The 26,025-nt window shown below is 38.2% G+C and overlaps 1 protein-coding gene across 4 annotated transcripts in view; it reads right to left on the bottom strand.

Moving 5' to 3' along the window:
* LOC145213794 (E3 ubiquitin-protein ligase HUWE1-like) overlaps nucleotides 1-26,025 on the bottom strand; it is a 94,597-nt gene that overhangs the window by 25,305 nt on the left and 43,267 nt on the right. For 3 of the 4 annotated variants that reach the window (XM_080082192.1, XM_080082193.1, XM_080082196.1), the window contains exons 38-51: nucleotides 25,125-25,206; nucleotides 23,753-23,878; nucleotides 23,230-23,360; nucleotides 22,043-22,249; nucleotides 20,390-20,538; nucleotides 19,463-19,676; nucleotides 10,703-10,886; nucleotides 9,216-9,405; nucleotides 8,078-8,260; nucleotides 7,653-7,711; nucleotides 7,136-7,250; nucleotides 5,909-6,036; nucleotides 1,610-1,738; nucleotides 156-376 (exon numbers count right to left, since the gene is read on the bottom strand). In XM_080082192.1, coding sequence (XP_079938318.1) covers nucleotides 156-376; nucleotides 1,610-1,738; nucleotides 5,909-6,036; nucleotides 7,136-7,250; nucleotides 7,653-7,711; nucleotides 8,078-8,260; nucleotides 9,216-9,405; nucleotides 10,703-10,886; nucleotides 19,463-19,676; nucleotides 20,390-20,538; nucleotides 22,043-22,249; nucleotides 23,230-23,360; nucleotides 23,753-23,878; nucleotides 25,125-25,206 — 2,118 coding nt within the window. The remainder of the gene's footprint in view (nucleotides 1-155; nucleotides 377-1,609; nucleotides 1,739-5,908; nucleotides 6,037-7,135; nucleotides 7,251-7,652; nucleotides 7,712-8,077; nucleotides 8,261-9,215; nucleotides 9,406-10,702; nucleotides 10,887-19,462; nucleotides 19,677-20,389; nucleotides 20,539-22,042; nucleotides 22,250-23,229; nucleotides 23,361-23,752; nucleotides 23,879-25,124; nucleotides 25,207-26,025) is intronic. The other variant, XM_080082195.1, reaches the window with a different exon arrangement.

The raw sequence follows: 26,025 nt of genomic DNA, 5'->3' as shown, positions 1-26,025 counted from the left end.
CACGAACATGAGTGTTTAATTTAATTGCTCTGCAAGTTCAACTTAAGTCAATAGGATCTGTTATATGAAATGTTATGTATAGTGGGGGAGGGGGAAACACCAGAAAACAGCATTATAAACACAAGTCACATCAGAGTAATTTTCTAATCACTTACGTTATTATGTCAAGTAGCGCCCTTAAGCGGACATGCTTCTGCGGCGACTCGGAAATGTGGAGGGCGCGAGAGAGCGCTGATTTAATTTCACCGACCAGAATGGCATGTGGGTCCGATGCTGTACCTACCGACTGCTGTGAAGGATGACTCGCGGCCAAACAGGCCAGAAGGACACGAGCAAGAGCTGGACAATCCTGGTCCCACGAGTCTTTGGAGCCATCCTGAAGTAAACATGTTTTTTAGTTAGGAATTCGTTTTTGAAATTAAGTAAAGTTTCCACAAAATAAAAAAATTGTCAATAATTCTTGCGCAATAATTTTTTGACAAAGTAGCAAAAGAGCCAAATGCTGAAACCATAAATTACAGCAAACCTCGGTTAAACGTCGCCTAATTCGGACAAAACTCGAGATACAAATGATTTGTAATGTGGCGAGGCTGGAACTAATCGACTTTGGTTAATCCGGATCTTCGCTTAATCCAAACAAATTTCTTGGTCCAAACGGGTCTAGATTAACCGAGGTTTACTGTATTGTCAAACTCTCATATAAAATGATATTAAACTTAAAATTTGGGAAATATCCGTAAAAAATCTTAGTTCAAAGAAAAACGTTCGAAAAACATATTGAAATAAAGGTTAAATAATATTGAAATAACACAATCAAACATTACAAATTTGTTTCCGAATGATTTTTGTCAACGAAACACAGATGACGTAAGTTACATACGTCAAAGAATATGCGGCAATCGAAGTTTATGTTTCGGTTTATGTCAGTTTCTATTCACAGTCCGATGGCAATTAGTAATGCCCAGAGGTAGTGACTGAAGTTTCGGTGAAAAATGTTTAGCTACAAATAAGGCTGCACTGGTAATCTAGTCACAACAGGAACGGGAAATCTAAGCTCTGCCAAACGTCTTTCGAAAAACGAAGTGTGGCGCTCAAAAACGCTCACCAGCTGTGTGAAGTAACCGATGGAGCTGGGAATAAATTTAAAAGCGGTAATGTTGGCAAGTTCGTTTTTTTACCTCAAATCCTACTACCAAACCTGATTCGCCCGCTAAAATAACTCAAAAAAACACCAATAACAAAATTTTGCTGTTTATCATCCTGTACCGTTTATTTTTTTTTGTTTTTTGCAACTCCTGTTTTGGGTTTAACAGCAGGCTGCAGAAATTTGCAACTTTATTTTAACCAATTGGCTGCTAAGACAAACAATGTCGCTAATTTTAACAACGAACCTTTCTTATCAGTGGTATATTTTAGTTGGTTTAAAGAAAATATTTGAAACCTGACATTTGATGGTAAATAACAAATTTTCAGATACAGAATATTTTTGATTCGATTATTTTGAGGGAACATTCACCGATTTCCTTTAACGTATTTCGAAACAGTTACAGCAGTTGTACCTTGTAACACACAACAATTGTAACTGCGACAGAGGTTGTCAGACACGTACCTTGCTTTGTGTGTCTGGCGTCTGCGACTTTGGCTTTGTGGCTGTATCACCGGTTGACACCGAGGTTGTGTTGTCCTTTGGTCGGGGTATTAACAGATGATCGAGAATAAACGATAAAGCGCTACAATCCTGGAGAAAAAATTGCATTGGTTGGTACAGGGTTGTGAGTCTTGGGTGTTAACTATTATGTCAATAAACTTAACTACTGAAACGCTTGAAAACAAGTAGAATTGTGTAAAACAGTAAGATCGTCAATATTATTCAAATTTTAGAAGGACTGAGCTGAAAATCATTAATATAAGAAAATTAGAGCCATTTGCTCACAATATTTAGGTAACAGCCGCAAAGCCCTCAAAGCCTAAGTTATGTATGAATATTTTAAAAGTGAAAAACAGCAATAGCATTTGAATGGGTTGTTCAGAAAATGTTATTCAAGATTTTCCCGTATTTAATCGTGAAGCTGCCAATTGTTTATACTGCTTAAAAATGGTGTCCACATATACTTTTGAATAGAAATTGCACCAAATCTATTAGTAAATGAAAAGCCCCAATGGTACAAAAGCTTTGGCCTTCGACATGCTTGACAGGCGTCTTTGTGCTAAGAAATTTTACGATTGAAACAAAATGTTTGAATTAGTTTCGTTTCCAAGACCGACATTATCTTTCAGATGCACACAACAGAGTCAAAACAATAATTTTTGAGAAATAATTGCATCAGATAATTTGAACGTAAATAAGAGGCTCCAAGGCTGCTGCAGCTTTTAGAAACAATTTTAATACAAACTAAAAAAATAACAATTCGTAATAAAATCATCGAGACATTGAGTACGAGAAACCCTTATTATAAATTTCAAACAAAAAAATACATAAATACAAAAAAACATTCAAAAATGATAAATTGAGCTTTTAAGGCCAGTGCGCTGTGATGTCATTTTATATGAGGGCAGGGCACATTTATCAAGATTAATTACAATTTAATCCAGTAATATGCAAACATATTTGGAACCAGACATAACACGGCACACTTTAGAGAGTGTTCAGTTTCTTTGATGCGCGTTTACTAAATCGAGCAACAGAGCACTTGCAGTCAAGATGAACAGCAAAAAATACATCAACACTTCGAGGTATCTAGTAGTTACAAGCAACCTTTAACTTGTATATTAAAAGTTTCAACGATAAGTTGAAATGGCACTTAAATCAAACGGAAAAACAAAAAAAAACATGGGCCATGAAAATGCTGCATAATTTAAACGTTTATTTTCTGTTGAAGTGTGACCAAGAAAAAATATGTTTTACCTTTATTGCTATATACATATATATATAATATTGAGGTGATATCTTACAATAATTCACAAATGATATTTTAACAACAGCGGAAAACCAAGTCTTTATTAAACTGATCGCAGGTACCAGTTAAACAATGTCAACTTTATTATACCTGTGATAAACCTATAAAGCATTTGTTTGGATATTTAAAGTTAGGTTCGAGCCAAATTTGCGTAAGAAACGTTAATAAATATTTTTTGTTGGATCGGACTAAGTATTTTGGCTTTTTGTGAGCATGCAATGTCGTGCGTGCCAGTTGCAAGGCACAAACATACATGTATAAAACCTTTTTTTTTAATCTATAAGCAAGTCTGGTCTTTATCATACGATTTCAGCGCGTCTAAAAAAACGACCTAAAAAAAGTTCGACTCATCTCTGAATGACAGATTCTGTCAGCTTCGAGCGTGTAACAAAACAGAACAGACTCTAGCTAAAAATACAAGACAAAACACAACGTGCAAGGTCATTAACATGGGTTAAAAAACGTGCTAAACTAGGAATTAATCTTCTCCCCAGGTTTGCAGAGCTTTGCAAAAAAAAATTCCTTTCTGTCTACAGCAAACCTCATCCTACAGCAAAAAAGCGTGCCAAACGGGGAATAATTTACTCGTTTTAACTCAGGTTTGCAGCGTTTAGCAGTAAAAACTCTTATCACTTGAATATTGCATTTTGGCCTAGTTACTGCATAAGACCTGTGGCCTGAGTAGCATCTGCGTGTTAAGTCTTGCTTCTCACGCTACATGCCATGCAGCGCTTTTTAATCGTGACAGTAATAAGCCTAAAATACATGCCCTACGTAGGTATTGATGCCAAGTGCCACATAGCAGCGCTGACACATGCTGCAACACGATGCATTTAAATTTGCCCCTGCGTTACAATTTAACTGGGCACAAAGCAAGAGCTCAACATGACGGTTTTGGTTATGTAATGCGTGGCAAATTCGGGTATACGCCGGGCTTGATTTTGTTATCACAGCGTTCCTAATTGGCACTAAAATTCCGAAAATGATTTCATAACAAACATTACTTCTTGTTGCGGTTATCTAATAACTGGTAAAGCCACACCGTTTGGACATATACGCTTGTTTTCATTACAAGCTGTTTAAATGTTGGAGCTGGAAACCCGTACATTGGGTACTGGTATTGTACTGCTATTACGTTGAATCCCTCAAGATCTTTATTGCATGGTTAAATATTATTTTGTCAAATGCATGTTTGTGAATAGACATGTTGTGTAAACAAATTCCGAGAACAATATACCCAAATAATCTGATGCTACAAATGACGATAAACAAGATACACCAATGCTTGGTAAACAACAAATTTGCCCATTTATAATAGGGTAAAAAAATTATCAATGTCAGGTGTAAATTTGAACAAATCGATTCGCATTTTCTTTGTGGTGATGTTTTTGTTGATTTTTCACTTGTAGACAAAAAACTGTGCAAATGATTAAGAAAAAACATAGTACAGCTTGATAAATAAAACTGTCAATGCGTAACCAGACACAGCATGACCATTCTTTTGCTCTGTTGGTTGCCAACCACTATAAGGTGGATTTGGATACTAAACAGAAACAACTTATATGAGCTGGCTTGTTTTGTTAGAGATATTGTCGGTTACTCCATTTTTCAATATTTTTGTGATGGGGTATTTAATCAGAACAGTTGGATTCAGGGTACTTTAAAGCGATTTCAATACACAGCATGTGGTGATATAGAAATTTAATGCAATTTAAGGACAATATAGCTTTCGCTCAAACCCATAAGGTGATTTTTTCACAAGCAATCCTACATCTGGCATACTAACTCCTTGTATACTATACAGATCCATTGCAATATTAATCACTTTTGTTTCAAAGGACAAATTGCAAAGGACAAAGCACCAAGAGCCTTTAGGTCGTGGCGTGGCAGGAACTAATCAAAATGGCGCTGCAATCCGAAAGGCTAATTTGAATCAATACAACTGATTTCAAACCCACAAACGTCTTGTAGAGCATATAGTTATGGCTGTTACAACACCCAATGTAGAATGAATTGTACTGCAAACATATAGGCCCTGCTGGAAAAAGATATTTGTAGAAAACATGAAACAGTATTTTCAAAAAATTGACATTTTGCACATGTAACTTTTGCGGTACGGTTTTACTTAAAATTGCTTAAAATCATACGTTCCAATTTAATTACATCCCTACTTTCGAATTGAACTTACTTAAAGGGTTATGCTTGAAGCTAGCTTACAGTACACGCTGCATAAAAAACACGCTTGACGCGTTTTTGGTGCAAAATCCGGGAATTTGCGTCAAACCAACAGTCGAGGCATACATTTTTCGTCTGAGTCAGGGGTGTGCATCCAGCGGCATGCAAACCGTAATTAAGCACCGTGCAAAATCAAATTTTTGCTCGATTGTGCGGGCCAGCGACAATTAACCTTTCTACACGAGTCACATTATACACAAGAAAAATAGTACTTCGCGATTTACACTTTTTAAGTAATTGCATAACAGTCAGCATCTTCCAACTCCAAACCCGCGGATTAACCATGACCTATTTTACGCTTACAGCACTACAAAGCAACAGGCGCCTCAGTTACAGCAAATTTTTATAAAGCAGTTATAAAACCTAAAAGTTTATACAAGAAGGTTACTTAATAAATCTTTGGAACAAGAAATATGTTGCTGTGTTCACAGCTTGCACAAAACCAAATCACTAAGTCTAATCCGGGTAAATGTATTTGGCGCGGTGTGCCACAAGGTTTCAACCTTGCACCACACATTTGCTATCAACGGCTGGAAATCGCTTTTTTTCAGAGTCAAAATTTCAATAAGTTTGTAAAAAATGTCTAATTTTTGGCTTTTTAAACACTGAACACAGGAGAATAACTTTTCCGACCGTTAAAGATGCACAAGGATCTTGGAATGAAAACTGTCGTTTAGAAATTAAAGCTAAACCAATAAAAACATATTTGTTTTTACCTGTTGCACCAAAGTATCTTGGTCTGCAGTGTAATGGTGTCCTGTCACCAGGTACGAGCAGTACGGATAGGAGCGAACCAATTCCGCAAGGAGCCGCAGTATCGCTGAGTTGGTCACTAGTAACTCATCTGTGGTACAAACGACGAACGAGTTAGCATCAGGAAAAGTAAAAGTTTTCATTTTACAACATCCCGTTGCAAATAGTTTTTTAATGACCACAGCCGATCCGTGGAGGCATTAGCATACAACTTCTATTTTTGATTTGATATCAAACATCATGACCGCACACGGTGACGTAATAAGAGTCAGGTTTGTTTTTCTTGTGTTAGAGTTTGTTAGTAATAGGGCATAGCCGAATAAGTAGTCGATTCCTCTATAACACTGTTACGTACTAAGAAGTTTTATTTCGTGTTTTGTGGGCAAACCTAAAACGAGGATTTGAATGCATAACCCGAAAGCAAAAAAGGGTTTGAAATCAGTTAAGCTGAACATAAATTCCTAACTGGGATCAGCCCTGACGCCTTGCCATATGGTGGTGAATGCGAATTGGTGACCGGTTGATTCGGTGTGGCGCCTAGGCCCGGGGTTCGTGGGGGTTTGAGATAGTACTCCGACCGCAGTCTTTCTACGGTTATGTGGGCAGGTGCTGACGGTGGTAATGTATCAAAACTTATAGTTTGAAAGAGCATAATTTTAGGCAATGCACAATGCATGCAAACGGTATATTGTTCATTATATCGCTATTTACGTGCACTGTTAATTTAGAACATTACAAACTGCAGTTACCAGCAGTGATTTCGAAATGTTGGTTTAAAATATTTTTGTTCAAATTTAAAACATTTAAGAAAGAAGCAAAATGATAGGAAATAGCTAATTATGCAATCAGTTTTGGAAGAAAAGTTAAATCATGATGAGGATATTATCAAATCAATTGTCACGTCGATTGCCATTGGCAAAACCTTTTTTTCTAAATTGCAAATTCAATCTTAATGCTAAAACAACATGCAGCGAGGCCATTTTTTTTATAAATCCGTAAAATATATGTTATCTAACCTTATTACACACCGTTTGGGTGATAAGCTTTTTATCTTATTGCTGTACTAAATATACCTCAAATGTTGCAAAATTCAAACTGTCCCGACCACATTAAACTCGAATGACGTCACTACTGCTTTCCAAAATCTTATGACAAAGATTGCTTTTAATTAATTTAAGCATAACCTCTACCTGATTGTGTAGACTTCGTCGTGGTTTCGCTCTGGGTTAAAACGTCGCTTGTGGAAGGTTTCGCTGGAGTTGCGGCTGTACTTTCAGTCGAAGTTGGTGCAGGGGGATTTTCAGTCTGTGCAAAGAAATAGAGCGAAATGAAAAAATGGAGTCCAACTGTCGTGAAGCTTAAAGACACTATGCTATGAAAAGTCGCGTCCTGTTATTGTCGACTAAAGACGTTTTCTTGTTGTACATTCACATTTTTTATGATTGCATCCTTAAAGCACGAGCTGTGATTATTTAAGTATCAAAGATAGTTTAATTCAGTTCACTTACTTAGCTAATAAAAACAAAACTACGTTTGGAATGCCGCTCAAGTTTTTTCGACGACATCTCAAAAAAAATAGCTGGTCTGCCACTACCAATCCCATAAAGTAAAAACGTGGCGATTTTCGACAGCAAAAATAAGTTTATCATGGAAATCGGATTATTTCCTAAACCTAAGCAAAACAGTAGTTACAAAATGAGTTTTAACCTGTGGTGATGGTTTCTCTTGTTCGCTGCCTTCAGATGTGATGGGAGCAATTGGTTCATCTGCAATAAATATCGATGGAAGTAGATTAACGAACGTTATATATATGTAACACAAACTAAAGTTTACATTAACTCAAATTTACAACGAGCTCACACACAAGCAAACGACAAATGAAAGTCATTACGTCTATTGTGAAACGCACTTCTTCACGTAGGAATTACATGCAAAGTTTGACAGGCGTTTTTAACCTGAATTCTTATTCAAAAAAGAATTAAAATGTAAACTTTGACGACAGATTCTGGGGCCAACATAAATTCAAACTTGCCAAATAAAAACACAGAAGCAATAACACCTTACAATACAAAAGGGTTGGTAATAAATGACAAAAATTTGGTGAAACAAAATGATGACTTTTAGCTACATACCTGTTGCAGTGATGTTGTATCGTTTCTTAGCAACAAGCGCATCAAGAAGCAATCGCATGGTTTCCGTGACAACCGGTGGCAAATCGGATGGAGGACACGGTTGAGGGGATTGTAAACGAACTGAAGGTTTTAGCAATTGAACGCCGCTCGGACTAGTCAAGGCTGCTTCTTCTGTATCGATATCTAAAAATAAGAACGATAAAAATATGGAAATAAGATCCATGAAAGTGAGAACTTAAATATTTCACAGTAGTGCAACTGCAAATGAGTGGTACCAAGACTGTGTCCTGCAGTTACCTGCAAAAAGGTAATCAGTATTTTAAACGAAAGTGGGAAAACAAAAAAACTAAACCTTCACAGTAAATTGTATGTTGTAGACTTTCAGATAGTTTTTTGTAGGCTCATGTAAATATGATTTAACTTTTAGTGTGCAATATGAATTAAAAGGAATAACCGACATTTTAAATCTAGAATCAAACTGTCTGATTTCGTCATATTTATACGAAACAAAAAAGAAACGAAATGGATAATCGACATTTTTAACCTAGAATCAAACTGTCTTGATTTCGTCATAATTATACGAAACAAAAAAGAAACGAAATGGATAGGCATAATTTTTGAAACATATATTCCTACCCAGTTTATGTTGGGCTCAAGCGACATGCTTTATGACTAAAACAATTATAAGCCCCGATGCTAATTATGGCATCAGATATTGTGAACATTATAACATACCATGTTCATAATCTAAATGAAAAAAATCAACGCTCCAAATATTCAGTATTAATATCAAACAAGGCCCGACTATTAACTTCACTAATTGGCTTGAAGTTTATCACAAACAATTTGCAATTTTTTTTTGCTTAAAAGACAATACGGTTACGGGTAAAAATTGTTTTAACGTTACATTTGAGCACCTTACAACGCTTTTCAACGCTAAAAAGTGACACAATAGTAATTAAATCTGTTTTACAACGTGGCTGCTTCAAGATTTAAATTTGAAGTACAAGTAAATCTGTCACAAACAAGTTTTTCCAAATGTTAAAATCAACACTATAAGTTATAGTCTATAACCCTGAGGCCTTAACAAAAATTGACTCATCTTTAGCGCTTTAAGTGATAGGTAACAATGACTTACTTCGACAGGTAGTTGGCGGTAGAACGATGCGCAGGTTGTCACAGCAGGCTTCGACAAATAAGTCAGGATGATGACATGCTGCCGGGGCCAAAGCTCTCAGCACGTAGTGCAACTCCCTACTGCCCATGCTACCACTGCTCACCCCACAACTTGCATTGCCAGCGCCACTTGCAGCGATTCCGCGGATCGTCTGAAAGAAAATTTGAGATTTATTAGGTCACGGTGCTGCTAGAGTTAGAATATTGGATTTTTATGTATGTACGGGTGTATGAAAATTGGTAGCCACTCTTAGTTAGGTAAAAAATGAAGAAATTTTAAGGCTACACAGAAGGTCTTGGATTGCCATCCAATATGCAGCTTAAAATGGGAAAATTTAAAACCATTCTTTATTTTCCGTTTGAAAATTGCAAACAATGCTGAATAACTACTTTGACAGTCACCAACGCCGAAAAAAATGCTGAATCTTCACGGAAAAATAATCATGTTTAAAAATACTGTGTGACAGACCCGGCAATGACGAAAGATTGCAATACCACATTTAGTAAGGTTGAAAGACAAAAAAACAAAATAGGCTTGAGAAAACGTGAGATGTTTAATAATAAGTGTTATAAATTTATGCTTTTCTCTGACAAATTAACTCACTTTTTTGTATAACTGTTCGATCAGGTAAAACGAAAAAAAAATTACTGCCGCGTAACAGGCAAGGTTTGGGAAAAGGATAGGCAAAAGTAGCAATGAATGCCATCAGCCTGTTCCCAAAATGGCCCAGACGAATTGCACCGAACCGTCGCAGCACTCTTCGCCATTGAGCAAATAATTATCATACAAGCGACGGTGTATGGACGTGACCAGCTTAACTCCCACTCCTCCGGGAGTGCTCCCCGGAGCTGCGGTTGCTCCTGATTTCGCCTTCTTGGAAACTGGTAAAGGTGCGCGCCGAAAAATGAGCAGCAAAGAAAGAAATAAAGAAGAGAAAGAGCAAACTGTCTGCGAGCCGCCGCAGTCAATACACGGAGAATGGAGAAGAACCTTTGGCGACGCAAAAAGGATTGTGTGGCATTGAACTTGGACTGGTTTGTCACAAAATGCCAAACGCCAGTTACATGTACGTGCGCTTGTCTGTCGGCAGTTTGATTAGGCGCGGGCAGCATAACATGAATTGGAAGCTGTTGAATTAGAGAGGGGATGGTACAACACTACAACATTATAAAGTATTCAGACTCTGTTCTGTTGACTTTTTCCAGGGGTGCCATCAAAAATTGTGTATCATGGCAAAGAGATCGTGTAGAAACAGGTTTGCTTGATTCGCCAAGACAGCCAGTTCACTGTTCCCGGACAAGCATTCAAGACATTCATTAACATGTACATATTGCTGCAAAATGGTCTCACTATTCTATACTGTTGGAATCTATACACACATACATGACAACACGTGGCAAGATCGGTATTCATTTTTCTGACTAAATCCGGCTTAAGGTGGCACGTACCCGATCCATAGAAATCCGAATGGTGTCGTCATCTTCCAGCACGTGACGAAGCAGCAAGGTAGCAAGTGATGCAAAACCGACGTAACCATGACTGTGGCGTAATTTAAGAAGTGCTGCTGGGCCTCCAAGCCTTGCAAACATGAGTGCCCTCGAGTGTCCACCATCTTGTCCACTTCTGGTGAGTCTGGAATACAAAAAGAAATTGTAAAGGCTGAGAAGCCGCAAAGCACCAAAATCAAAACAAACAGTTTTCAATAAAGCCGTTTTATGAGCAAACAACTTCCTTTATAACTTAATTCTGATAGCTGAGTAATGGTTTTTACTTGGATAACAGTATTTGCACCTTGGATTTAAAAAATAATAAAGTCAGGTTAAAAACACAGAGTTCTTTGCAGTAAATGTCCACAAATCGCCAGGTTTCTGTATATTTATTCACATAAAACAAAAACATGCAGTTGAATTTTGACAACATTGCTAAATAAGTTTTCCTTTCAAAAGGTGATTACCTAAAAACATCAACATTTGCGCCCTTAACCTAGGCGTTGTTTTCGTAATAGCGACAAAATGATGTCAACATAAACACAATCGTCATCTTTTCCCGGTCGGGAAGCCTTATCTGGTCGGAAGGTACAAGAACGCCATTTGCCAGACAGTGCGGTTACAGCTGATGTCATCAACGAAAATGGCGGGAACAGCGAGGGCCTTTGCCGGCTGCACTAAAGAGCTCTAATGGCCGCTAAACCACCACGGTAATAGTCGAAGTGCAGTCAACGGTGTTTGCTTATAAAGTACGCCGGTTGTTAATATCATGACTGTTAAAATGCACAAACATTTTCGTTTTAACGGGGTGTAAGCACTATTGGAGAAGTCAAACGCTGCGAATAATTACAAAACTGAGTCTGAGGAGTCAAAAAGTTTGAACAGGTGTCAGAATTGGAACTAGCCTATAAGCTAATCTAGACAGTTTTGCTATGTCCTGAACTGAAGAACGGATTATAACAAGTCTAAAACTGTACAGCAATGCTGTCAAAAACTGCTGGATGCAGTAGAATAACGGCAGCAAATCTTAACATAAACTTTGGTAATTCCTTCAAAAACCATGACTACTTGGCCTTCGCGGATTAAACAACGCAAGTTAATGCGATTCGCACAAGCCTGTAACAACCACAATTGTCACTCTCTTTAACACATTTACTTAACCAAAGCACACAGCATTTACTATTTGCACTACCTAGCCCTTCGCTACAGTTCAGCTTAAGACAGTTCCGATTGACTGTAAAACGTTGTCTCCGCCGCCGATAATGACGCGTATTGCGGCCGGCGGATCGTTTCTCCTGCCGAAGTCGGCGGCAAAACGTACGTGACTGGCTCCTCTCCTATGACCCAGAAAAACAGAGCCTCCGCCCACCGCAAAGTTCCAGCCGGGTTCGCTGTTTGAATTGGCGCCGGCGCGCGGGAAAAGATGCGGTTTTGAACGGGTTTCTCGGTTACCACTGAGCCTTGGCATTTCCAAGTTTAGGATTTGATATGTTTGCTTTACATCAGGTGGGCTAGACATTTAAGGGAATTTATTTTAAGCATTTTTTATAAATTAACATTTCACAACAAATTCATGAGCAAGTTAAAACCACGAGAACGAAAACAGCACTGCTTTTTCCGTAAACCTAATCGAATAGTTGAAATTTGCACGTGACAAAAATGCAGAACTTTATTGCAGATGACAGTACTGGTATTTTACCAGCGTTATCTTTCATCAATATTTACAGTAGGCCCAGAGGCACCACATACACATGGATCAGTCAAAGGGTACGACCCATCATAAACAAAATACATAATGCAAATCAACATGATTTATGTGGACAGTCTAAAAGGCTTACAGCAGGTATTTCCATGCCCTTTGGGACAAGCGCCACACACGTGGACAAGATGTCAAAAAAGCTGACATGCTGACGCCAGCAGGACGCTACTCAATGGGTTGGTAGCCTACCTAATGCAGGTTCCGTGAATAAATCACACAGGTTATAGCTCACCACAACCCGGCGTAAGACAACCACTGGTGCCGGTAAAACACATCTCAGAGGACTGCGATTTGTCAATCAAATAAATGTGGGATTTACTAACGTTTTCAAACTATTTTTAGGAAAAACAAATTAATTTACAGCTGCAAACCAAATTTACCGCTGCAACTTATAAAATCAGGATATTTAGGGTTGTTTTTCTTTGCAAATGTTTCAACGTCACAAAGATGAACGTTGTAAAGATAACAAAAATCTGTCTTTGTCGACTGTTTTACTTCAAAAAAAGATTGTATCGTGCTTGGAAAACCTAATGAGGTGTTTGCCATACCATGTTTCGCACAGAAATCGATGCTGTGACGTCAAAGCTTGCTGGATTTTTTGGCCTTTCCCTAGAGTGTTACGTCACAATGATCCGCTATAAAACCTCAGGTGCCTCTTTATAATTATACGGGGTGTGGTGACGTGGTAAAATTTGTACTGTTCGATACCGTATTTACCATTGACGTAACTCCCTTATCTAGGTAGGACCCGGGGAGTGTTGACGGTTTACCCGCCCAATTGGGCTGGTTCCTGACATCGAGTTGCGGGTTGACATCACTGGTTGCGTTTTTAAAAAGGCATTTTTTTATTTTACATGCATTTTGATATCACTGCGTCTTTGCAAGCAGTTAAATAACGTTATAATAGGGATCGTTTTGGCCGTGTTTTGATTTACTTCGCAGTTGCGCTTTTGGGGGCTTGTTTTCACAAGCAGAGTGGTTTTGATAATTTGACCTGACAACACTCGACCAGGCAAGCTGGAGTACGTCGGAGTTATAATTATAAGTGTGATGCAGAGTTTTACAGCCTTTTCGGTATCGGGCTGTTTCTTGGCTCATCACAACAATTCCGGAACTTAAATATACAAAACTCAAAATGTCATGGCAGTTCGAGGACTCACGAAAACCTTGTGGACTTGACTTGAGTCCGCGGACTTAAGGTTGAGAAACGCTGCTCTGGTGCCTGGGTAGAGGCTCCAGTCGACATCAGCGGTTGCACAGCTAGTCGTCAGGCAATAAAGTTTGCACTCGACTGCGCTCCAGGCTCAACTAGACGGCGTTCTTGTGGTTTGTGCGAGCAGCGCTGCGTGTATTAGAGCACGAACCCGTGCCATTGAAGCGAGAACATTTTTGCTGGTTCTGCAGAGCAACTTGCTTTGTACAGTAAATTTGTATACTTCGCAAATAAACTTGCAGAAGAATCGCTTTCCACCTGCCACGACGGATATATTTGAATTTCACGTTTTCGTGTTTTTAGGTATTGTATGCGCGACTTATGCACGAATATGGCGTTGATTCGGAAGCTTACAGTATTTCATGTGAGCTACAGAATATTTTTCGTCACGTGCAATGCAGTGTTTTGTTTTATCCTCGGGTTTTGGGGTGGGTATAGAAGTGTTCAGTTGCAACATACCCCCTTCCCCCTTTTTATTGTAATCTTGCGGTGCTTTTTCAACTAGGAATACCAAAATGGCCGAAGCTCGCATTGAAACCCGAAAAGCATAATTTGAGAAAGACAAATGCTTAAATATCATAAATCGGAAGAATCTGGTGAAACCATAAAACACAGCAACATATTTCTTCACATATTTTAGCAATGTTGATGAGTTTTTGCACATAAAACTAAATTTAGGACCAATACATCAGCACAAAACTAAAACGTCCAATTGTCCCACTTTTTTTTTACAAAAACTGAAGTTTGGAGCAACTCATCACACACAAAGTAAATCTAAAATGACATTGCCGGCTAGCTTAAGCATTGGTGACAATTAAAGCAATCTTTGTACCAGTAGGAAGCTCGTTTCCAAAGCATTTCTTACTCCTTACGCGGGGTTTTCCAAGCTGCATGGCAAATAATTAGAAAAATGTCATTTGGGGAATTCCTGTCTATCCCAAAGCGATAACGTCTGCAACATTCTAATCACAGAGACATCTTTGCCAACCGTATTTCTTGTCAAAAGCTCTAATTATTTAGACGACGTTGAATATTTTAAAGAATTTAAGTTGCATATTTTGTGTCCATTGCTTTAGAAAGACTATTTTTTCAGTTCTATGCGCATTTAAATCAAAACTCTCCTAACGCAGTTGATAATATCTATGCAGAATGCGGACATAAAAAATATTTAAAACATAAGATAGAAAATAGCCAACAAACTCTGAGCAAAAAGACACAAGCCAGTATTTAAGTGTAAAACATTACATCCTTCTGACAGTTTCTGTTGTATATGTTTTGCTCAGAATATTTAGAACTGTGAATTGTGTACCTAAGCCAACGAATAATTGTCTTAATTGGATGGCAGCTTCTTATTTGTCTGTGTTCAGGCAGATTTCTTTTATATATTGGCTGATAATTGAGCAGCAAAACCCATTTGCAAATGTCGCAAATCAAAACGTTTAGACCAGAAGTTCTCAACCGCTAAGTCGCGACCCCCTTTCAGGGTCGTATGACCTTTTACTGGCGATCGCAACAGCTATTCTTAAATAATAAAAAGGTAGTTTAACCAGAAACAAACAGTAAAATATTTATAAAGACAGTCAAAAAGTCAATATTTTGAACCTAGAATCTACTTAGAGGTATATTTTGGTATTTCAGTTCTGGCGTGTATAAGTTACATACAGCTGATGTGAAACAATGGTAACTTTTGAAAAAGGTTCGTAAGTTTCATTTGGTTGCTAGAATGCGTAAGGGGGGTGAAAAAGGTTGAAAAACACTGGTATACGTTTACTGTTGTCAAAGTCATGTCAGTTTTTTTATTGCTCAAATGATTTAGAACCATGGTAATGTACCAAACGTAGCACTTAAACTAAATTTTTGGTCAATACAGCAAAAAAACGCTGTTACTGATAACAAACAGTTCACTTTGATATTAGACAGACGTGAATGTTAATGATGGCATCAAATGTCATATAGATCCAGTGTGATTAAAACAGCAACTGACTAACGAGAATGTGGAATCATTTTCAAACATTGTGGTCGTAACCTTGACCACAAAATTTGCATTTAATACTTCAATGAATTAAAGGTGACAAGCCCCCAACACAGAGCGCTGTATTCAGCCGAAATTGCCCGTAAAATAGGTTGTAATCTTTAAAGACATCGCCCGGGACAGTAAATGTTTTTAATTAACAACATAACTTACGAAAAATTATTAAACAGGCTGCCAAAACATTTTAACCATTTACTTACACGTCGCTTTAAGTATAAGCGCGATTTTTTTAATGCCGTGCCAGAAAGTATTTGCAAATGCGATTTTAAAATTGAAAACGAGAGATCCACAATTTGTCTGAAAACCAGTTGTACACCGTGTGATGCGATCAGGACATCAATAATGGTGTGCGCGTTACGATTATCGAAGGTTATCTACATCCTTGATTGGTTATAACAATTGCTCTGAGATTTACGGCCAAAATGAAAATAAAGTAAGCAAAGCAAACCTATTTTGTAGGTTAAGATGAACATAAATTCACAAATGGGATCGGCCCTGAAGCATTCATGCAGACCAGCGACCATAGCACACTTATAAAATCATAGTTAGGCCCGTTAAAGCATAATATCGAATTACCCGGTTACCATTTTCATCAGCTGATTCGGTATAACGGCTTCAATGGGCCTGGCGTACTATGATTTATTTTGTAGGTTGTCCCAAATTCTCGAGATTCAACGAAACAAACATAAATGGCCGGGGCACTGAAACGTATCTAAATCGGTATCACCAATCGCACGAAGTGACTGGGTCAGTTCTTGCAGGTGGTTTTACTGCAAATGTAACAACTCTTAAGAACGGTAAGGGTTATTACGTAGGTAACAGTTGTGTTCAAGGCTTTTCGCTAAGATTGCGAAACAGAAAGAATAAATACAAGAAGTCACAAAAAATTGTAATTTAACATACAATGGTTGTACAATTTTTTTTACTTTCGTGTAATACGATGTTGGGCTATAAGTCAAGTTTTCTGAAACACATGTATGTTTTTTAAATGTACGGTCGGTCACAGCCCAAGTCGGTTTGCGCTTATATCGCTTTTACAAACAAATAAAAATAAAAAATCCATTTTTATAACAAACTTTATGACAGACAGTATATAATCCCTCATATTAAATCCATTATCGAACCATTTAGCATAAAACTACTCAAGTTTTGAGCTGCGATGAAAATTTTCGACCTACAAAAATGGCGGACGCGGGTTAAAAAAACAAAATGGCGGAAGTACCGGCGCGGCACATCAAGCCGGGCGTAAAGTGGCGCACCCGGCGTCTGCAAGGCATAAAACCTGCCTTACATAGCTACACTCCAGCGGGCGCACAAATTAAGCTTTTTTGGTTGTTTCGCACGTTTGCCTCGGAAATGTGCAACTACAGCACTTCCGAAAATTGGCCATTAGCTCCCGGTTTAAACTTAATTTCGACATTACACACCAAAACAAAGTGAAACATTTTTATTATCCTATTTTGTGTCTACACAGCAACAAAATTATACTTCTTTAAACAAGTACAACGTTTTCGGACAAAACACAAACATTCTAGTACCAAATAACAAACAAAACGCAAAAAATCTCCACTCTTTAGCAGCAAATATGCCTTACCTTCAAATCCACGTCTGAACGAAACCATCACGAAAAAGTGAATGTTGCCGGGCGGACTGTGGTTCTCTGTTGATGCGACTGCCTTATGCCAACGCCTTATAGGGCAACGGCCCACTTTCTCCCGACATGTTGTGTCTGCCCAAACCTATCACTGTATGGATTACACTGGAATACCAATGGACTTCAACGTCGACCTCCTTAGGGACTTCCACTATTCTAAAATACGTTACGTAACATGCTTTACGTGCTCAAGCGTTGCCTTACTTAGCAAACATATACTTACGATTAGTTTCTTTCTATTTGACGATTAAAAAGAAAACCTCTATGGTTGACCATTAAAGCTCGTTTGTTAAATCGCTTTGGTGCCTATTTTGACTTCTAGCAAGCGTCTTTAAGCATAATAGGTCGCTCAATACTTAATTCTGCATCGCACTGTGACAGATCTGGCATACAAGCCCTATACATTATGCCTACACAAGAGAAACCCCATCGAACTTGACGGCAAATAGTCAAAGTGATACAGCACAAGATATAGAGACAAGCCAGCGCACACGCGTTCATTAAAGAGACTGGCGCGTCGTTTGCGCTTGTTGGTATCTTATCTTAAAAACCGCCAGACACACGGCTATGGCTTTTGCTTTTGCTTCATTACATTTGAGCTTGACGCCCTCAAGTACAGCCACAAGATGTCGCTACGTCTACCATGCATCAGTAATATGCTGAATTGCCTAAACTGCCTTAGTAACACTCTGCTGCAAACCTAATTTGTACCATTCCAAAAAAAAAACTAGGCCATAAGACATGAGTCGACATTTACATCACATGAGGATACCTTTTCTGATTCTACATTTTCCCTTTGAATAGTAAAGGTGTGTTCGATCGGAAAAAATGAAATAGCCGTAACAGACGCTTTTATAAAAGAAAGCCTACAAATATATAATGCGTTAAAATATATAAAAATATATAATGCGTTTCGCTAAAAAGCGAAACGTTTAAATTATATTACCTGTCAACACAGCTTAGTATAATGCACAAGATGTAGCTTCATGAAAGCGGAAATAAGTATCTTAATAATACAACACCACAAACCTTATTTGCTTGAGCCTAAAAAGAACAAGTCTTTGTACGCAAAATAATTAGAAATTTTCAGTTTTTTGACACCTCTTGGGACCATTGGAGATGTATTCATGGTAGGAAAAAGTAGTCCAGCCTTGGACAACTGAACGCCCCCTTTGAATCCTATTCGCATGTATTTCAGATCATGGAGCACGACATTTGAGGAGTTGTTTAAACAGCAACCGGATCAGCAAGAGATTAGACGAAATACGAGTAACTCTCAACACAAAAAGCGTTTTTGCTAAACACAACTAAGTAGAATAAAACCCAAAATGAGTAACCGGTTCACAGAGTCAATAATACCACAGTGATTTGAGTCACAGCGCATCTTCCTGTGGCTTTTGTAACCATAGCAAGAAATATAAGGGATACCCCCAGCAAGGATAACAGAACGTTTGTATGCGTGTATATGCTGGATGACACAGTGTTGTTGAGAAAAAGTCTGGCTAGTCTTTATGTGTTAATCGAAATAAAAACCATTTACACAAAAGGACTAACTATTATATAGTACTGTATGGTAAGACTTTTAAATTTGAAACACACTAACAATACTTTGTATCTCAACTAAAAATATAATGACCCAGCTCTTGCATGAAGAATTTAATGAACCTTATGTTCGTGATTTAAGATTTGTGAAAAATATTCGGTTATTCGTCCTTAAGATTGAGAGATATAGATATATTTCCGCCTTAACAGCAGCATCAGTATCATACCAATAAGATTCTAATCATTTAATGTTTTTCATAAACCTAAAACACCTTTATCATCCAAATAATTTAACGACTTGGTTAATCCGAACCTTCGTCTCATTTGGACAAAACTCGAGGAACAAATTATTTGTATTGTGGTAAGGCTTGAACTAATCTAATTTTGGTCCAAACGGGTCCAGATTAACCAAAGTTTACCGTAATATAAAAAATCCCAATACTGTCTACTTTTGGGAACACATTCCTCAGGACATACTTCATACGATAACATTTTTAAAACGACGGAAAAAAGCCTCCTACCGGAGTAGCAATCTCATGGAAGAGTGGAGAGTGTCGGCATCTACTGGTAGACACACAAAACTGGTGGCAGCATGAACCAAACGATCCGCTTCCTCAGCACCGAGTCGCCAGAGGTTGGAGTAGTTCACTGCTGGTGATTCCGTAGCTTGTGTAGCTGACGTGGTTTCGGCACCGGCCTTCCCCGTTTCACCGTCAGTTTCCATTGAATCGTCTGCTAAAGTTCGAATTTGGTTTAAGTTATGATAAACGTTGATGGACAGCGTGTTAAAGACAGATCACTATACAGCATAACCTCAAGTCTGAGTTAAAAATCTCAGTTATTCCTATTGGAAAATATACACAGCACAAAGAAATCTTATGTCTGGTTAGTACAGGGGTGCATAACACGGAACCCATAGACCCAATTTGACCTTCCATTGGTTTCTATATGGCACTCGTAAAATAGTCAGTTTTTTCAGTAAAAATTGTCAAGCGTTCATGGTTTTAGCGCCTTCATATCGCTCGTATGATCTATTTCTCACTGTGTGATAATTGTTTTGACGCAAATACCAATTGTTTTGTGAAAAAGGTTTTGTGGAATTAGATTTATTTCTCATTTTGTGATGGTTGTTTCGGAACAAATAACAAATATTAATGGTTTTTGCACGATACAACAATTATCTGGGAAGGTGGTGTAGTACGGGACTACAATATGTAAGAAATGTTGCCCCGCGAAGTTGCTCGAGTTGTGCACCTCAGGTTTAGTATATTTAGTTTGAAATATTCGCTTAGTACATTCATCGACCCAGTGGTATGAAACGTTTGGCGTTTCATATAGGCAAACCATTTTAAGTCTACCTCAACTAAAAGTCTAAACTAAACTTCCAATGAACCAATCAAAAACTAAAGCCTGAAATATGAGCATCTCCTTTTACTGGGAAATCATACCTAGAACAGGTTGAGTGGTTGTTTCCGATTCAGCTTTTGACGTGTCTTTGGCGTAAGTAGCCATGATCGGTCGTCGGTTGCCAGATTCCTCGTTAAATTGGATCAACTGATGGAAGTTAATCGTGTATTTGCGACGACCAGCGGTAAATCTGCAATAAATTAATATCCGTCGGTAAAATGGTTGTTTTATCAGCACTTGGGGCACTTTTTGTAAACTCTGTGAATCTGAACAATGGTAGACCTTTATTACAAGCCATAAATATACGAAGGGCACATTACAAATATCATGTTTTATTGGTTGGAATAATCAAAGCCATATAAGGCAAAAAGTCACTAAACACTTCTAAGGCAAATATCCCTATCTACAAGCCGTGCAAGGAGAAAAGCTATTTGTTAATGATATTACTGCTAGGTAGGTGGTCCAAAAAACATGTTTCACCTGTTGTAAAAACCAAAACCAATGCGTGAGTACAAACTATCTTTTACAACCGCTAAAACCTCTGCCTTTTAACTTGGTTCAAAAATGAGGTATAAACTGTTTGCAAACGAGACAAGAAACGTGTGGATATAAATTACTTCGAAGTAAACTGATACTTTGGAGTAATTTAAGTGCGTCGCTAAACATGATCGTCGTTTTTGTGGCGAGTAGTTCCTTTTAAAATAGCACTGGGCAGAAAACTCATCAATTACAGACAAAATTTGACGTCTGTTGAAAAAAATTTTTTTTTTTATTTTAAACAGTAAGCTTTCGTTGAAACACGGAACGTCGGCTTTTACAGAAAATGTACAACGATGCATTTACATGCTAGTTTAAATTCATCAACTAATTTCCGACGTTTTACGTCGAAGCTGCACTCATAAACGAAACAAAATTAATGAGCTGACAACGTCAAAACTGGTTACACACGGAAACTGTGTTTATTACTGTTATATCTTATATCGGTTTTTAAACCTAAACAATGAGGAAATGTAACTTAGATTAACGCCCATGGTCTGATTCAAATGCACGCCATAAGGGGACGGTCAACGCCGAATCACGTGACTTTGAAGAGCGCCGGTAATAGAATGTGCAAGTGCTACCGGAGTATGATTAATGGTTCTGGTGTCGAGGCGTACTTCATTGGTATACGGCCGACGCGCCATAACTCACAACCCATGTTTGACATGATAGTCGTTTGTGTTTGGTCAAAACATGCTGTAATTAAAAATTTGTGCAAATTTTGTAATTCAATACCAAAAATGGTCTTCTATTTAGGGTTTTCTTGCAGTTTTGGACTACCACAGCATTGCAAATAACATGACAAAACCGTTCACAAGTTGCATTACTGTTATAAAAAAATGTCTTTGTATGCTGCTGTAAGTTAAACACTGGCGATGCCAGTTTCCGAATACACCAAAAACAGTGTTTTAAATTGTGAACAACAAATACCTATAATGCGTTTTGAAGGGGAGATATATATGCCTGATAAACTATTAATAAGCAAGGCATACGATTCTCCACTCAGACTCAAAGAATTTTCTAGGCAGGCAAAGATGCACTATGGTCTTTTGCTAGCGCTTCATAGAAGTAATTCAATAAGTTATCAATAGCACAGCTAAAAACTTGACGCCCCAAAGATCGTAACAGTAATCAAATACAAAACAGACACGTACCTGACGCTGGGCAGACCAGCCTTGTACGCCACGTCGATGCTTTTGTGGTTAGAGGCGCTGTAACTGCACCATCTGCCCGATCGGTCGTCGAACCATTTCCACTCACGCTTGTGCCCCTGATACTTGTCCCGTATCCCCTTGCGACGCCACAGCAGCACACAAGTTCGCTCGTACAAGTCTATCAGTAGCTCGATAGGGGAAACCCACCTGGTTAAGAATATAGGTGATGAAATGGCTTAGAGAGTGAATGACTTAAATCGTCGGTTTGGACAGGCATTGGGAATCATAGAGTTAGAGTTTGGAATTTGACAAAACTGGCTCGGAATTCTATTGCATCACGCACGTATGACGTAACGGTCTTCAAGTTTGAAATGTTTGTTTTCGAAATTTGAAAACTTGCACACATGGTCGTCCTTGGAACACTTAAACAACGTTAAGAAGAATGTTGATTGTGTACAAGCATCACTTTCAATTCTCGATTAAGCACTGGGTCAAAAAAGGTTCGGAGTACTTGGTCATAAATGTCCTCAGTGAAATGCTTTGTCCCAGAAATGTTTTCAATACTTTTGCAACAATTATTAATTGATTTTATATTTGTGTCAGTTTTGTCGGTACAAGCTATAAATTTGGGAAACAAGGGTCAGAATTGTGGAATCTTAAACAATTGTGAAACATAACCATTAACATTGTATATTGGTGAGCAAGCATAATGGCTGTTGACCAAGGCAAGTAATACAAACAAATTGGGTCAAAATAGAGTGCAAATTCAATATATTTCAAATTACGTCGACCGTCAATTGCTTATTATTGGCTAAATTTGCAAGTGTAAAAAAGCTTTTAATACAACGGTTTGGCGAATACACATGATGAATTATGGGGGGGGGGGGCAAATTTTTAAAAGTTGACCATGACAAGGATCTCTACAAAGACTAAGCTAAAATACCAGTGCGCTTAAGTAAATTTCGAACGGCCAACTGAAAACAACAAAATGCGTCAGAGTTATAAGACATATGAAACAAGCTGCAAGGCCTCATTACCTCACATGATGAGACAGATTACATCCTAAAACCCGACAGCATGCTGTAATGGCCCAAAATTAGCAAACTCGCAATTGAAACTTGACTGGAACGACCCATAAGGAAGTAGACAATCATTACACATCAGCAACTGAGAGATAAGTGACTTACTTTGGCGCGGCAACTCCCCCAAGCTGTTCCTTGTTTTTCATCATCCATTTGCTGCAGACTTCAAGAAGATTGACAAAGGTCGCAATGAGGGCAGTCTCACCGACTATCAGCGCACAAGCTTCTTTCATTTCCTGGTAAGAGTAAAGGCTGCTTTTTGACATTGGTCCATTGTGGTTTTGGTGACCAAACGCGCCAAAGGGAAACAAACGACAGAACATTTGTTTGGTTGCTTATCTGCTGTTTGTGTTTAAAATACTTTTGGCAAAACACTTAAATGAGCAAACCAAGACAGAGCAACTGAGCAACATTCTTTGCCGTTTTAGATGCAAAAACCACTGTCCAAACTTTAACTACTCAATTACATGCCAATTCCACTTTTAAGCGTAAAAATGGTGCATGACACTTTTTATTTAACATAACGCCTATCAGTTGAAAACAAGAAATACTTTGTTTCCGATTTTGTTGGGCCGCGATCTTTGCTTACAGCAGTGTGTCATTGTTGCCAAAAGAAGAGTTTTTTTACCTCGAAAAGAAGAGCAAAGAGCAGAGCTTGCGTCGCGAGACCTCCAGTGGTTTCCTCATCGTTCACCCATACATCGGGGTCACCATTTGTGTATTTCGCACCAAGTTTTTCACACTTCTCCTTAATCTGTGCAGTGAAACAATAATGTTAGCTTTTAAATACCTCTCCAAACATTTGCGTTAAGTTATAACGTTCTAAAACAAGTCCAATGGTTTACATTCCTAAATCGCACTTAGTTGTGGCGTGTGTATAATGTTACCCAGTAATCGCATCCTCACCATAAATGTCGTTGTCATTTATTGCAATGATAAACATTGCAACGTCAACTTCAGTGAGTAATGGAAATAAGCAAAAATTTATTTTATTAAATACATGTGTGATTAACTTGCATTTGTATACATATTCTAACATATAGTGCAGTACCATAAAGCAGGGCTTCCCAAACTGGGGGTCGCGACCCCGGAAGGGGTCGCTTAACAAACTTGAGGGGTCGCAAGGAGCTGTACCAATTTTGAAGAAAGTACTCCATACACTGACGTAAAGTACGGGGATGCCGCACACCCCCGGCCTTGACCTTTGTATAACGTCACAATGTCATTTTTGTTCAAGTTACGTCAGTTTTAAAACGTTTTCAGCTAACAGCAAACGCGGTTGTAGTGACGCCATTGATCGAACAAACGTCGGTTGAAACGCAACACTTGCAATTGGTTTGAAATACACAGGCATTTTAATGCAACATAAAGATGACATATAGAGTTGTAGACTAACGTTTATTGTGTGGCGCAATAACGTTCTCTAATAAAAATAGGTAATAAATTTACGATTTCTAAGCAGTGTTTAATGTCCGTTTGCAAAGCACTGCAACGGCCTAAACTTGGTGCAAGGTGCCTATTTGCAAAACAATGTGACAGAAACTAAAGGCTAAAGCACGTACAAGGTATCGGTGTTTGGACGTGTAAAGTAGTAGACTCTGAGTACCGTTTGGTTGTTTTTCGTTTTCGCTCGAATTAGTCGTTTCAATAAAAACAACAAATGTATTTTTTGCATTGTTTATCATGTTATCCGTGCAGGGTCGCGGGAAATTTAAAGAGATTAAGAGGGGTCGCGATCAAAAAAGTTTGGGAAGCCCTGCTATAAAGCATGAATGAAATTGAATAAATGGTTGCTGCCACGTAACAATTAAATAATGTTTTTGAAAAAAATCTCAATTTTAAGGCACAAAACAATCTACAAAAGGCATAAAACATAGACAAAACAACAAATGCCCAACAAAATGCGGTCAAACCGTTATTTCGACTGCAGTTAAGTCGAAGCGTATTATGGGTATTAGCGCTAACACAAACGATGCTGTGGTGACTCATAAGATTCTTACCTGCAGAACAAGTTTCACGAAAACTCCATCCGCCCAATCCTTCCCTGCTCGCTTCATCAAAACCACAATCACGTCACACACCCTGTCGATGTTTATAAAGTAGATTATAAGTAAATCCACCGAGCGCTCATGGGATGATCCTTTGTGGCGTTAAACGAAAACTAACAAGGTCCAAATTTTACAAAAAGCACCCCAGCTTCTCTCGCAGAGACTCTTAGTGGGAATTAGATTTAACAGGTGTTAGGGTTTAATGGCAGATTTTTTTCTATTTTAGCGTTGAATTCTGCTGAAGGTTAAACAAAAGAAAACAGTTTCTTGTAAAAACATTTTATAGACCGTGATAGATAAGATTAAAAACTCGAAATTCTCATTGAAAGTCGGTAACCAGAAAAGCCTAACGCGGTTGACTTCTTTGTCACATTGGGAAAGTTTAAACCAGTGGTTCTCAAACTTGGTTTTCGGGGCCGCATGCGGCTCCCAAGTACTTATTTTGCGGCTCGCACCAGGCCTCAGAAAACCACCAAACATTGCTATTTTAGCTTTCAAAGTAATAATCTTTAGTGATTTTCTCAAGGTTTCGGTTTTTTTGCGGCTCTCTACACACTTAAAAAAATACCATTTGCCCCGACAATAAAAAAGTTTGAGAACCACTGGTTTAAACTGAATCGCAGTAGTTGTCTTTAACCAGTCGAAACGTGAATCATATACAAGGTTTTCAGCATGGAAGCCGAATTAAAAGTGGCACTAAAACCCAAGGAAATAACATTTCCCTTAAGCCGGGAAAATTTGTCAAATCCATAAAGAACTAGAGTAAAGTAATAGTGGCTAAGGATGGTAAAACCTAATCTGTGCAAGGTTACAGCATCGTCTTTTCTGGCTAAACATGGAGCGTTAAAGCATA

This window comes from Phallusia mammillata, chromosome 2, assembly GCF_965637545.1.
Source record: "Phallusia mammillata chromosome 2, kaPhaMamm4.hap1.1, whole genome shotgun sequence".
Lineage (NCBI taxonomy): Eukaryota > Metazoa > Chordata > Ascidiacea > Phlebobranchia > Ascidiidae > Phallusia > Phallusia mammillata.
This window is presented reverse-complemented; position numbering and strand designations above follow the sequence as displayed.